At 50.4% G+C, this 12,433-nt stretch overlaps 5 protein-coding genes across 5 annotated transcripts; 2 read left to right on the top strand and 3 right to left on the bottom strand.

The window, feature by feature from the left end:
- Positions 1-1,509: 1,509 nt before the first annotated feature.
- Positions 1,510-1,719, bottom strand: CCMA1212_007069 (uncharacterized protein; the record flags this gene model as incomplete). The annotated part of the gene is made up of 1 exon (XM_073704247.1): positions 1,510-1,719. The coding sequence occupies one exon, from the start codon at positions 1,717-1,719 to the stop codon at positions 1,510-1,512; it is 210 nt and encodes a 69-aa protein (XP_073557545.1).
- A 2,096-nt stretch (positions 1,720-3,815) lies between these two features.
- CCMA1212_007068 (Isotrichodermin C-15 hydroxylase) lies at positions 3,816-5,706 on the top strand (the record flags this gene model as incomplete). The annotated part of the gene is made up of 5 exons (XM_073704246.1): positions 3,816-3,988; positions 4,054-4,842; positions 4,910-5,224; positions 5,308-5,474; positions 5,496-5,706. Exons 1-5 carry the CDS (start codon positions 3,833-3,835, stop codon positions 5,704-5,706), a joined length of 1,638 nt encoding a protein of 545 aa, XP_073557546.1. The 5' UTR covers positions 3,816-3,832.
- A 246-nt stretch (positions 5,707-5,952) lies between these two features.
- CCMA1212_007067 (uncharacterized protein) lies at positions 5,953-7,275 on the bottom strand (the record flags this gene model as incomplete). Its single annotated transcript, XM_073704245.1, has 3 exons — positions 5,953-6,154; positions 6,229-6,770; positions 6,832-7,275. 3 exons carry the CDS (start codon positions 7,273-7,275, stop codon positions 5,953-5,955), a joined length of 1,188 nt encoding a protein of 395 aa, XP_073557537.1.
- Positions 7,276-8,014: 739 nt separating this feature from the next.
- Positions 8,015-9,691, top strand: CCMA1212_007066 (Pantothenate transporter liz1; the record flags this gene model as incomplete). Its single annotated transcript, XM_073704244.1, has 3 exons — positions 8,015-8,021; positions 8,074-8,488; positions 8,554-9,691. The coding sequence occupies 3 exons, from the start codon at positions 8,015-8,017 to the stop codon at positions 9,689-9,691; spliced, it is 1,560 nt and encodes a 519-aa protein (XP_073557538.1).
- A 205-nt stretch (positions 9,692-9,896) lies between these two features.
- On the bottom strand, positions 9,897-11,954 carry CCMA1212_007065 (Aorsin; the record flags this gene model as incomplete). Its single annotated transcript, XM_073704243.1, has 1 exon — positions 9,897-11,954. The coding sequence occupies one exon, from the start codon at positions 11,952-11,954 to the stop codon at positions 9,897-9,899; it is 2,058 nt and encodes a 685-aa protein (XP_073557539.1).
- Between the last annotated feature and the right edge of the window lie 479 nt (positions 11,955-12,433).

The following is a 12,433-nucleotide window of genomic DNA, read 5'->3' as shown; positions in this document are numbered from 1 at the left end:
TACTCCTTCAAAGCTCCTTTTGCTCGCCAAGGATCCAACGCCTTAAATGTTGCCTTCTCTTATGTTGCTTCCCTCTCACATCAAATATGTTGTGAAATGTGTACGCAAATCGTCTTTTTGAATCAAGATGGGAAGGGGATCCCCCGAAGCACGCCCTGAGAGCGGACTTGGAAGGATTGGACTTGAAGAGCCAAACGTGGTCCAAAGCCTTGACTTCGACGGCAACTAGTACCTTCGTGCCGGGCCGTATTGCAGGCATAGGCGCCCTTGTTAATATTGGCCACGAGTCTTTTCCCCCTCGTGGGCAAGCTGATGCACTGTTGGTGGTTTTGAATGGCTCCATTAAGAAGGGAGAGATGTATATGCACACGACAGTATATTTGCTTGCTCGAGAGCCCGCTTGATCATTATACAGAACATCATGTCGTGTCTGTTGGGGTCGTCCCTGGAGATGCTGCCTTGTTGTATCACGCACATCTCTACTCAACGCCAGCAATTCACACGTAGCTGCACTCTGTGTATCAAAGTACCGCGCACCGTGACCAAATCAAGGTAGTGAACCACGTTTCCCCCAGTTCAGAACTTTCCTTAATTGCTCTTCCAGCGCTCGACAACAATCAGACCAGTATGAGTTCGGTATCGCAAGATTCGCAAGCGTCTTATAGTCTCTCTACGCGATCAAGATACCTATGGATGGACACGAAAGAATGGCTTGTTGGTTGGTTGCTTGATCGTACCTGTCCAACGCCAGGGCGATAGTACCTATTCAAGCTATTGTAGTCACCGCCGAGCCTCTTGACGAGCATGAGGCGTATAATACAGAATTAGACATCTCTCGTGATGTATTTCGCGACGCACGGCAAAAGAGGTTGTCATGCCGAATAGCATTCACATCACGGCTGATCAATTTCGCCTCGATGCGCCAGCCTTTGAAGGCCCTGTCGCCATTGCCAATTTTCGACGGTCTCTATACCTAGATGGAAGGATGCCCCGTCGCGACTTTGACATCAAGACCTTGATCATTGCTTGCCAGCACAGTACTGACCAGCGCCAAGGGCGTTCTGACAGACTTTGACCAGGCACCAGTTCTCGAAAACGTCTGTGCTGATGAGCCGCTGATTGGTCTCGATAGAATCATGGCCATCAGCATTCTTTCTGGCAAACAGCACACATATCGGGACGGCTTAGAGTCACTTTCTACGTGTTCTGTGGCTTGCCACTGGAGATGTCCGTTAGAACGACGATGTGTGCGACATCCTGGAGCGCTTACGCAAGACATCTCGGCTATGGAAACAGTGCTCATCTGGTTTCCGTGCTCTTCGGTAGGCGAAAATGGCGCCGATATGACGCCCGCATATAGTAGCTGATGCCATATGTATCGAAACGTACCATTTATCACCATTAGATACAGAGGTAGTCACATAAAATGACTGATAGCAGGGGGCAATTCGAGGGGGTGTTTAAGCCAATTGCTTGGCGCGGTATGAAATCCTGCCATTCTCGTCTCTCTCAACTTTTGATGCCGTCTTGAGCGGCCTTCGCGTGCCATGGCCTGTCCCAAAACACCCTTTTCTGATTTATGACCATGGCCTTGATCTGAACTCCCTCGTCATTCAGAGATTTGTATATTTGAGTCAATCTGACTCCAGCAGGGATATACGAGTAAAACCTTTGGCCCTCGAGGCTTGCTTTGGTGTGCACCTCCCAGGACCAGCCCATCTTTTGATCTTTTGATTCGTTCTTTCTGTGTCGATGATTTCGCCATCGACGCCCGCTGTGAAACCGGCTTCCCACGCATCTCTAAGCACGCGCGCGATGGATGGCACCGTATGCAGTGACGCGGCCCTTGAAAATATAAAGTAAAAGTGCGTAGACTTTTTCCTGGAGTCGCGTGACTTGATGCGTTGCCGCAGCTGACATGCTGAAGCCAGTTTTGTCCTTTCGCAATGTTCTGCGTCTATCTCCTTTTTGCTTATTGTCCATCACGAGTTAGGTAATTATAGGCTAGATGCTCGCCGAAAAAAAGACTCTAATGCAGGGGCGTGCTACCTGCTTCCCAATTCACTCCGGTACACAGTTGGCCACCGCGCTGAAATTCACGGTCGGCTCGACGCGTTATTCCAGCTTGATTTTCCATCTCTTTACGCGGTGCCTAGCTGATATCAATCGACTAAGCCTACCTACGAGTCGCGAGTCAGTGCCTACTCCCAGCTGTGTCTCTCTTCTTCCACGAGACACTGTGACAGCAAGCGAATGGCAACATATATGACGCCACTCGAGCCATCAACTTCTGGAGCAGCATTTATAGCATCCACGATGAAGTGTATTACATACTCCGTACATGCGTAAGGTAGCTCTTGTTCGTCTAATCGAGCTGGATGCGCATCCAATCCGTGTAAAAGAGTGCGGAGTACAAGTCCTGAGAGATGCAGCATTACCAGATGGTTCATTATCTTACAATTACAGTATTGGTGTCTTAAACAGTCCGAGGAAAAATCAAGCCTTTTCTTCAATCTCTTCCTGCCAAGTGAGAAAGAAACTTAAGATATAGGGTAGTGGGACTTCAATTGCTCGCCAGCAGCGGCAATGAAGTAACGTCAAGTTAACAACTCTGCCATCTCATCAAGGTCGGGAAAGATTGGTCGACGGCGTGCTTTCTGCTCTAGTTCGCCGCGATGAAGCTCACTTTCTCATATTTCTGACTTTCTATATTCATGAATCATGCCTCTCCATTCCTACGATTTGGTCTGAAACTTCAACTTGGGCAACTCATGCATTCAACCGATCCTCGGGAACAAGGTATATATATACCCATCTGCCCGCTTACTATGAACACTAAAATAGTACTGGACTAATAATCAAAATATCCAATTCCTTCATTTCGTTAGCCCCAAGCCGCTGTCAGCTCAGAACCCAATAGTCTCTTGCTTGATGCAGGTCTATTCCCCCATATCGCTAGATAGTATATAATAACGGGAGATGTTCTTTGACGCTCGATTCGCATCATCGTTCTGTGCTGCTGTAGGAAGTTGGAAAGTTAGGATGCCTGTCGGTTGTTGCAATGTCTCGGCCCAATTTTGGCAGAAGAAACCTGCGCGAGTAGCCAGAAGTACCGATTCCCGTGCATCACTGTGAGCCATTCACCTCAACTTGCAGGGTATATCGAAGTGGACTCGTCATTGGGAAACTGCAAGGTCAAAGTCCCGATAGTGTGGTAAAGAAAGTCGGTCAATATCGAATGAATCTGCGCGTCACGCACCGGTAGCCTTGACCATCGTCAGCACTGGTGAGGTAAGATGATACCAGCAGGCCCCGTAGAGAGCTGATGAAGCCTTCGAAACCCCTCTCGTAAGAAATTAGAACATAAGCATGCGGGGTATACACTATGGGGCCCCAACCATCTCCACGCCTATTGGCATGGGCCTTCAATCTGCTCCTGACAATGAGATACAGATTGGACAAACTTTCCTTTACATCACTATCTACGAGGAGCTTTCACCTGAGCCGCGTAGCAGCGGCAACCTCAAAGACACATACCTCTTACAAAGAAGAACCGTTCTCCCGCCGTCTTGTAACATCTATCGATAGTTCTGGTGGCTCTACACACTTTTTGCGGTGCCGTATCCTCTGTAGCTGTCGCAGGAAGAAGTTTTTCCGGTAATGCAGTGTTTCCCTTGGCTGGGGAGTCTTATAGAGGAGGAGATTTGAACTGTGTCCTGTTAGACCTTGCACAGATAAGTTATTCGGGCCGACGGGCTTATAGCAAGAAACATGTGGAAGTGAATTCGATTTAAGATGTGAATGCTTTCTTCTAGCCCAGAGGCAAAGCTTAATGTTCATGTCTCTGGTGTGCGTTTGGCAGAGCCCAGAGGTCTGCAAAGACAAAATGGGGCTATTATCCCATCCTATGGGATTGTTATCCCAGCCCATTGGCGTATACTCGATATTAAAGTCGGTCACGTTATTACCACTCCTCGCAGTTACTCTTGTCAGTGCTTTGCACCGGCCTCGCATTGCTCAGCTCCTATACTGATAAGCGAATGTCGAATATAGGGTTTGGCCTACGTTCTATGCGTCGCCATTTACAACCTCTTCTTCCATCCCCTCAGTACATATCCCGGACCATGGCTTTGGACAGTTTCGGACATTCCGTACTCTCTGGTCTCTGTATCAGGGAATGCCCATAAACGGATGCTTCGAATTCACATGCAATATGGCCCAGTTGTACGTGTTGGCCCAAACACTGTGTTTTACAGCCATCCAGACGCTACCAAGGAGATCCGTGGTCACCGTAAAGGCAGCAAGGCAGAGCATCTGAAAGATCCTCATCTACACTCCGGCAACCAGAGCAATGTTATCGGCGCAGACCGCAAAAATCATATTCGGTACAGACGAAGCTTGGCATACGGGTTTTCACATCAGGCCATGTTAAATCAAGAGCCGATCATCAATAAGTACATCGATACGCTGTTGACGGGACTCAAGAATCAAAGCACGAAGCAGGGAAAGATTGACATCGTTCGGTGGTACAACTACACAACATTCGATATCATTGGTGACTTGGCTTTTGGCGAGCCATTTTACTGCCTGGAGAAATCGGATTATCATCCATGGGTGGCGCTCATTTTCTCTGGTGTCAAGAACTTGTCGCTCATGTCAGTCTGCTCGAAGCATGGGAAACTTGGCAAGATATTAGCAATGCTGCTGGTGCCCAAAGATCTACGAGCAAAGGGAATGCAGCACCGACGACTTTCAATTGAGAAGGTGCGCAGGAGACTTGATTCAGGGTCAAGCCGCCCAGATTTTATGACGGCGATGATGACAACACGGGGCTCTTCGGAGGTAATCACGCAAAAGAGCAGCCCGATGGAGTTTCACGATATGTCCGAAGTGCTAATATCGCTTCCAGGAACTGACGTTCAAGGAGTTGGCGTCGAATGCTAGCTTGCTTATCGCGGCCGGTTCCGAGACCACGGCCACAGCCCTTTCGGCCGCAACTTACTATCTAGGACTCTATCCGAAAACCTTTGCGAAGCTGGCTACCGAAGTGCGCTCCGCATTCTGTTCGGAGAAGGACATAACCCTCACAAACGTGCAACACCTGACTTACTTGCAAGCCGTGATTGATGAGGCGATGAGGCTCTTTCCGTCGGCGCCTGGTACGCAGCCTCGCATTATCTCACCCGGTGGCGACACAATTCTTGGCAGATATGTTCCAGAGGGTGTAAGTGGACGTATTGGTGATTGTTCATGTGATTCGAGCGTTCAGACTTTGAATGTTCGGACTTCTAACATATTGATCGATAGACTGTGGTGGGCGTATGGCAATGGGTGAATCACCACAATCCCGCACATTTCCACGATGCCGAGTCTTTCATCCCCGAACGCTGGCTTGGAGGTGCGCGCTTTGAAAGCGACAAGCGAGATGCATTCATGCCATTCTCGATCGGGCCGCGGAATTGCATCGGGCGGAAGTAAGTGGGATTGGACCCAAGGAATGCCAAGTTGGGGAAGCTGAATTATATCGTTAGCCTGGCGTATTCGGAGATGAAATTAATACTCGCAAGATTGGTTTGGAATTTTGACGTCAAATTGGCGGAAGAGAGCGTTGGATGGGACATGAGGAGTAAAGTTTACATGTTGTGGGAGAAGGGGCCTATCTATGTGGACCTTACCCGGCGAAAGGGAAGTCAAACTGAGCCATAGCTCAATTCTTTCCCACCGTGCTGATACCCAATGTCGAGGTCATGGGTCGCCATGGGTATGATAGCATTGGAGATGTAAGGAAGAGATGGCTGCCCACATCAGCAACACCAGTTTTCAATGTGGCAGACCTAGACAGACATGGTGATAAGACGACAGTGTTGAGCAATCATAAAGACTTTGCGCAAATTGAACCTTGCCGGGAAAATAGTAACTTGTCGCCTCGATGTACACGTGCTTATGAGTTCATCACAAGGAAAAGTCATTGAGCTTTTCGGTGACTGAGTCCATTCCAAGCTCCTTCTTTTCACTATCGTCCAGCAGGCCAAGTGCCTGTCGCCTGGTTGGCGCGTTGGGGTCGAAGAAAGGCTTCTCGGCCAGTGATGTGACCCGTGTTCCATGTCTCGGGTGCTTCCCAGCGTAGTCCCAGCTGGCATTGTGGATGGTGATTCTGCTCTCCTTGTTAGCTCCAAGTCTTTCGTATGAGTCTCACATCGTCGGACATTGCTATTGAGCAAAACTCACCGATTGTCCCACAGCACTGACGTGCCCGGAGTCCATTTCCACCGGAGCTGGATATCCACGTTTTTCTCATACACATCAAACAGGTAGTTGAGAATGAGATCACTCTCTGCCTTATCAAAGCCAACAATGCGGTCGGTCATGGCTCGGTTGACCCAGAGTGCCTTCCATCCTGTCGCTGGATGAACTCGCACCAATGGGTGAGTACGTTCAACATACTTGGGCCCTGCCGCAGGATCGTCCCGGTCGAGATACGGGTGTGCGGATCGATAAACGGCGTATTTACCGTCGATGATCTTGCGGAAGTTGGGGGAAAGCTTTTCGTAGGCTCCGTATCCACTGGCCCAGAGAGTGTCTCCCCCAATGGGCGGGACCGTGTCATTGTGTAAGTGAGTGATGCCTGCAGGCTGATGCTCGTGCACAAGATCTGTATGCCAGCGGGACGCGCCTCCGGGATTCCGGAAGTTTGCTGGCCTCTCCGTAGCCTGGAGATCGGGCCAGATGACGGTCACACCAGCGACTCCAGGAACTTGCGGGACTTGAGGCTAATAAAGTCTCCATCAGTGTTATGCACGGAAGGTCCAGGGGCTTTGAGGCGAAACTGACGTGAATCTCAATGTCTCCATACCACTCTCCAAGCTCCTTCTGCTGTTGGGGTGAAAGATCCTGGTTTCGGAAAAACACAACACTTCGCTCGGCGATCAACAGGGCAAGCTCGTCTCGTTGTTCGGGAGTGAGGTCTTTCAGCTGCAGCCCTTCAATTTCGGTACCGATGTTGGCTGTCAGGTCCGTGATTTTGGTCGCAGCGGCGAAAAGATTTTTCTTGGATTTGTCCGCCCTGGCTCCAGCATCGACGTGTTCCCTATCGGCGCTTCGGATCTTGTAAACATCCTGCAGGTAGAGGGGCCTGGAAGGCCTGTAGGGGTAGCCATTGGAGAGATCTATGCCCGCCTTCAACAGTCGCTCTCGAGCCGGGCCTGGGATCGGCAGTGTATCCTTCTTGGGTTGCGCGACGTCAACAATGGCGGGATCGATAGGAGCGGGAGCCATGTCTGAGTCCTTGTTACCGTTTGTTCCGTTGATTTATGGACGTTCTTGTCAGGCTGGCTAAGATGACGGGAGCAGATGCGTCCAAAGCTGCGACAGAAAGAAGCCCTTTAAATAATGGCCACCGCTTGGAAGGCCTGCAAGATGGGAGCAGTGGGCGGCATTGATATCGTCTCGTTCTCCCCCATAGAGGAGGATTTGTAATTGAGGTCATCCGTTCAGTTCATGTCTAACAGGTAAGTGTCCGAAAGAACTCATAATCGCCCAAGTCACCTCGATTATTGCGACATTTCTATTCTGGAACTGAGCCCAAGTGACTTATCGTATTTCCCCGCACAATGGACAGATGTCTTTTGCGCAGCTGTAGATCGAAAGCAAAGATAGAAAGCGAATGGTGCGGCAGTGCTGCGAGTGCTATGCCATTTGGATACCGGATGTCGCCAGGGATTGCGTAAAGGGGTGGTGGCGTGCTGATGCAACTCTATTGCAATATCACCAGCCAGCAACCCGCCGGTTCACCATATATGCACAGAACAAACTATTACCAGGGCATATCTTCCATGATCAAGATACTGCTGAACTATCAATGACCGGATCTTACGGATGCTTATCTGCCCATATCTTTCTAGCCGCCGTTGCAACCAAGAAAGCACTGAGGTGAACAGGGAAGCAACAGATGTGCTCAACCGCCCCTCATAGCACGTCATGTGCATGACAAACATGATCATACGATGAAAGATATATGGCTTGTAACAGTTGGGAAATATGTATGAGGAATTGAAATAACTTATCGACCTCAAGTTACAGAAGTGTTTCCTTGGGTTGAGGTATTGCTTTGTTTCAACATGTCGGCTTCTGAGCTGATTGGAAGCTCTCTTGGCCGCAACGCAGATAAAAAATCGTTGGGATCTATCCAGGTTGATGCAGCGGACACGATCTCCTCTCAAGTCATCCGTACGAATGTGAAGAGAAGATGGATCTCATACATATGGGACACTCTAGATAAGTCGCCAGAGGAGAGGCGGTTTCTGTTCAAACTCGACGCTGTGCTTCTCACATTCGCATCCCTTGGATATTTCATCAAGTATCTTGATCAGGTCAACATCAACAATGCCTTTGTCTCCGGTATGAAAGAAGACCTCAAACTGTTCGGCAACCAGCTCAACTATATGCAAACCTGTTGGACCGTGGGTTATGTCGTTGGGCAGATTCCGAGGTACGTGGGACAATATCTGGTCTTTAAAACAAGCGGCGCATTGCTAATGATTCTTGACTTGACAGCAATGTCCTCTTGACCCGAATTAGACCATCGATTTGGATCCCGACATGCGAAGTCACCTGGGCCGTCCTAACTATTCTAATGGTGAAATGCAACAGTGCACAGCAAATATACGTCTTGCGATTCTTCATCGGACTGGCAGAAAGCACCTTTTATCCTGGGATGCAGTACATTATTGGATCATGGTACCGGAAAGACGAGCTCGCCAAAAGATCCTGCATCTTCCACACCAGCGGTGCTATTGGATCCATGTTCTCCGGTTATCTCATGGCTGCAGTGTACCACCTTGGAGGCAGAGATGGTTTCAAAGGTTGGCAATGGCTATTCATCATCAATACTGTCATCTCCCTCCCCATTGCCCTAGCTGGGTACTTTATGATACCCGACGTGCCTGAGATCACGCGCGCATGGTACTTCACGAAAGAGGACATAGCCCTCTCCCGGATGAGAATGGAGCTTGAGGGCCGAGCAAACCGTGCTCCATTCACCAAGGGAAAATTGAAGAAGATATTTTCCAGCTGGCATATATACCTGCTGTCACTACTCTACATCTTTTTCAATAATGGGAATGGTGCCGCCTCCCAGCCTGCCTTTTCGCTGTGGCTCAAGCAGCAAGGATACAGCGTCACCGACATCAACACGTATCCGACAATCACCATAGCTATCACAGTAATCACTACCCTTGCATACGCATGGACTTCCGACTCCATCTTCAGAGGAGAGCGATGGCCCCCCATCGTCTTTGCGGGCATCATCGGCATCATCGTCAACGTCAGCCTCACAATTTGGAATATTCCTATCGGATGGAAGTGGGCCTGCTTTTTTCTGGCTGGCTTTGGTGGAGGTGTCAGTGGCCTTACATTTGCCTGGGCTCATGAGATCTGCTCCGACGACAACGAAGAGCGAGCAGTAGTGACGGGGTCGATGAACCAAATGGCCTATGTCATCCAAGCTTGGCTACCGCTATTGATTTGGCAGCAAGTGGAGGCTCCAGAGTATCCAAAGGGATATTCAACATCGATTGGGATTGCCGTCGGAATGATTGTCATGTGTTTTTGGATTAAATATGCTCATAGACGGGAAAAGCTGAGAAAGCAGGCTGTGGAGGATGAGTCGGCATTGCATATATCGACAGTTTGATGACTACATGTAGTTAATCAATTCGGGCCATCCAGGTGTAACTATGTATGCTTGTGCGCATGGCGATGGAAGGGCAGTATGGTCTACTAATCCGAAGCACTGAGCAATTTGGACACTGTTATGGGCAGTAGGAAGGTGCCAGAAGGTAGGTACTATTTGTTAGCTGCTATAGACGACCATGTGGCTACGTCGGAGAGACATACATCTATGGAAGCTCCAACCACAACTTCAACAGGCTGGGGTATTTAGGAGTGCCCAGTCCAGTCACTGGATCCCAGCCCTCCACAGCGGTAAAGCCGCTGGTGCCGCAGTTCGGGTTCGATCCTTGCTTGATATCTGTAAGGGCGTCGGTGTTCGCATACAGCACCGGATTGATGAACCCAACAGAGCCTTTTCCAATCCTGGCGCGCTCTTGGTTGATCAGAGTGATGATGGAAGCCCAAAGAGGTGCGGCCAGGCTTGTTCCGAACCAGTGACCCTCGGTTCCGTTGTTGAACGCGCGAAAATTGGCGCCGTTCGCCGAGATGTCGGGAATGCCTCTCCCAGCACGGTTGTAGATTCCTCCATTCTCGCCAATGTTGCTCGCGTTGGCATTGGCGACGTAGTAAGGGTGACCAGGATCGTGTTTGGCAAAGTACTTGCTGAGTGTCGCTTTCTGATATTCTGGCGCTGGAAAATAGTTTGAGAAACCTCCTCCTGAAGCGAACAGCTCAGCTCCGGGGCCCAGGTTTGTCTGCATGGCCCCCTCCGCATCTAGCACGGTTGTGCCCGGCTCAAGCTGGGTTGCACCGACAGAAGTAAGGTATGGACAAGACACGGGGTTTCCAGGGTTGTAGATTGTCTGATTCTGCCCTGACCCAGAGATACAGCCGGTTGCACTGTCTGATTCAGGCGGCATGGCGACTCCAAAATCGCCAGAGGAGACCAGAACCGTAGAGCCCTGAAGACCCAACTTGAGCCACTCATTGCACTGTCTCTCGAAATAGTTCTTGGGGACATCAATTTCTCCCTCGCCATAGGATATGGAGATGACCTTGTTTGGCTTGTAAGCACCACAGAGGGCTTTACCGTCGTAGCCGCCTGGTCGGTTATCAGGATAAGGCGGGTCGATGCCCGGGCTGTCTCCCGTGATGCCGAATGCCGTAGAGTGGCAGTAAGATCCATCCAGAGCATCCAGGAAATGATTCAAAAAGCCCGAGTAATTGTTGGCGGTGGTGTATAGACGGTCATCCACTTGGTACAGAACCATGGTCTGGGGCCAGACCAAGGTCTGAATGATGTCGATATCGATGTCCGACTCTCCTGTGTTGAATTCAGAATCGGGTGCCACAGGAGCTTCACCACCATCGACGGACAGGATCTTGGGATGTGTGCCATTGGCTATCCAAGGCGCGTATTTGTGGAAGTAGGCGTCGAGATCTCCCTGAGCAAATGTGTCACCACTCTCATATACTGCAGGCTCATGCCCAGCAACAGGATGGCTCGTCTCTGGGATTTGATACAGCGCTCGGTAACAGACGGCGGTGAAGTTGCGCGCGCAATCCTGCAGGTCGGCTGGCAACTTTGGGGTAGTAGGGGGCTTCTTCGTCAACGACAACAGATCGGGCGGCATCTGCTTCGGCCTCCAGCCCTTCCGATACCCGCGGGAGCTGGTGTCGCCGCGCCTCTCCAAGGAACGCTTCACCACGGGCGGTGACAACTTGACGCCCGGCACAATGTAGTCGATGTGTTCTGAGAGATGCCTCGGCACGTAATATTGATCGCAGCCAATCTTGAGCTCGCCCTCCCGCTCGTGTTCGTGATATTGTGTCTGAAACAAATCTTCGACATGAGACACAGGCAGGTCAATGGCGAGCCATCCTTTGTTCTCGTATTGGCGAATGTCCGAGGCGTTCACCCCAGACTCCAGCAACCAAGAGTGAACAGCGTCGAAAGTCTCATGCGCCGGTGCAAAGAGATCATGAACTTCATCTTGGCTAAGATGCTTGCCAAAGGTTTCTGAAGAAGGATCGGACACTTCCATCAACTTCTGATAGCCGAGATGGATGTTGCTTTGCGCCAGGCCGATCCGCAGAGGGATGATGGCGTGCGGATCGAGGCGGCTACCACGCTTCCATTGTCGATGGCTGTTGACATGACCGGTCCCGGTCGGGGTCCGTGTTTCATGGAGCACGTAGCTGCTGGACGGCAAGCCATGCACAGAAGAGTCCGTGAATGCAATTCCCGCTGTGAGAACCAGCAACGCTCTGAGCGAATAGCCCATGTTGCCGAGGTGAAATGGACTTTGAGTGAACACTCAATTACCTGTCGAAGGGTTACTTCAGTAAGACTTGGCAAAGGTCAAGCTTTCTTGGCCCGATCGCCATGCTTTTATAGCCCGCCATACACGATCACCAAGGCGACGCAGTCGTATCTCGCCCCGATCCCCAGTATTATCACTATATCGCCAGTAGCCCGTACATCTCTATACTGGTAGGTACAGTATGCCTGTTCTACAAGGGTGCTTCCACCATCTCTCCGCAATCTTGCTTCTTCTTATCACATATTTGCCTGCCGAATATCCGATGTCCGTCTGTCCAGGGGCTGAACGACCCTGTCTCACACGAACGCTGACCGACGGCATGTTCATCTTGCCAGATCTGCCCTGAGCGTTACCGCAGCCACTCATTGGGCGCGGCCGAAAACCGCTAACAAAGGTTCAAACAGTTTTAGGCAGGTCTCGGTTGAGTGATGGACGTTGAT

The sequence above is a fragment of the Trichoderma ghanense genome (assembly GCF_004382785.1).
Source record: "Trichoderma ghanense strain CCMA-1212 chromosome Unknown scaffold_8, whole genome shotgun sequence".
Lineage (NCBI taxonomy): Eukaryota > Fungi > Ascomycota > Sordariomycetes > Hypocreales > Hypocreaceae > Trichoderma > Trichoderma ghanense.
Note: the sequence above shows the minus strand (reverse complement) of the source record. Positions and strands in the feature narration are given on the sequence as shown.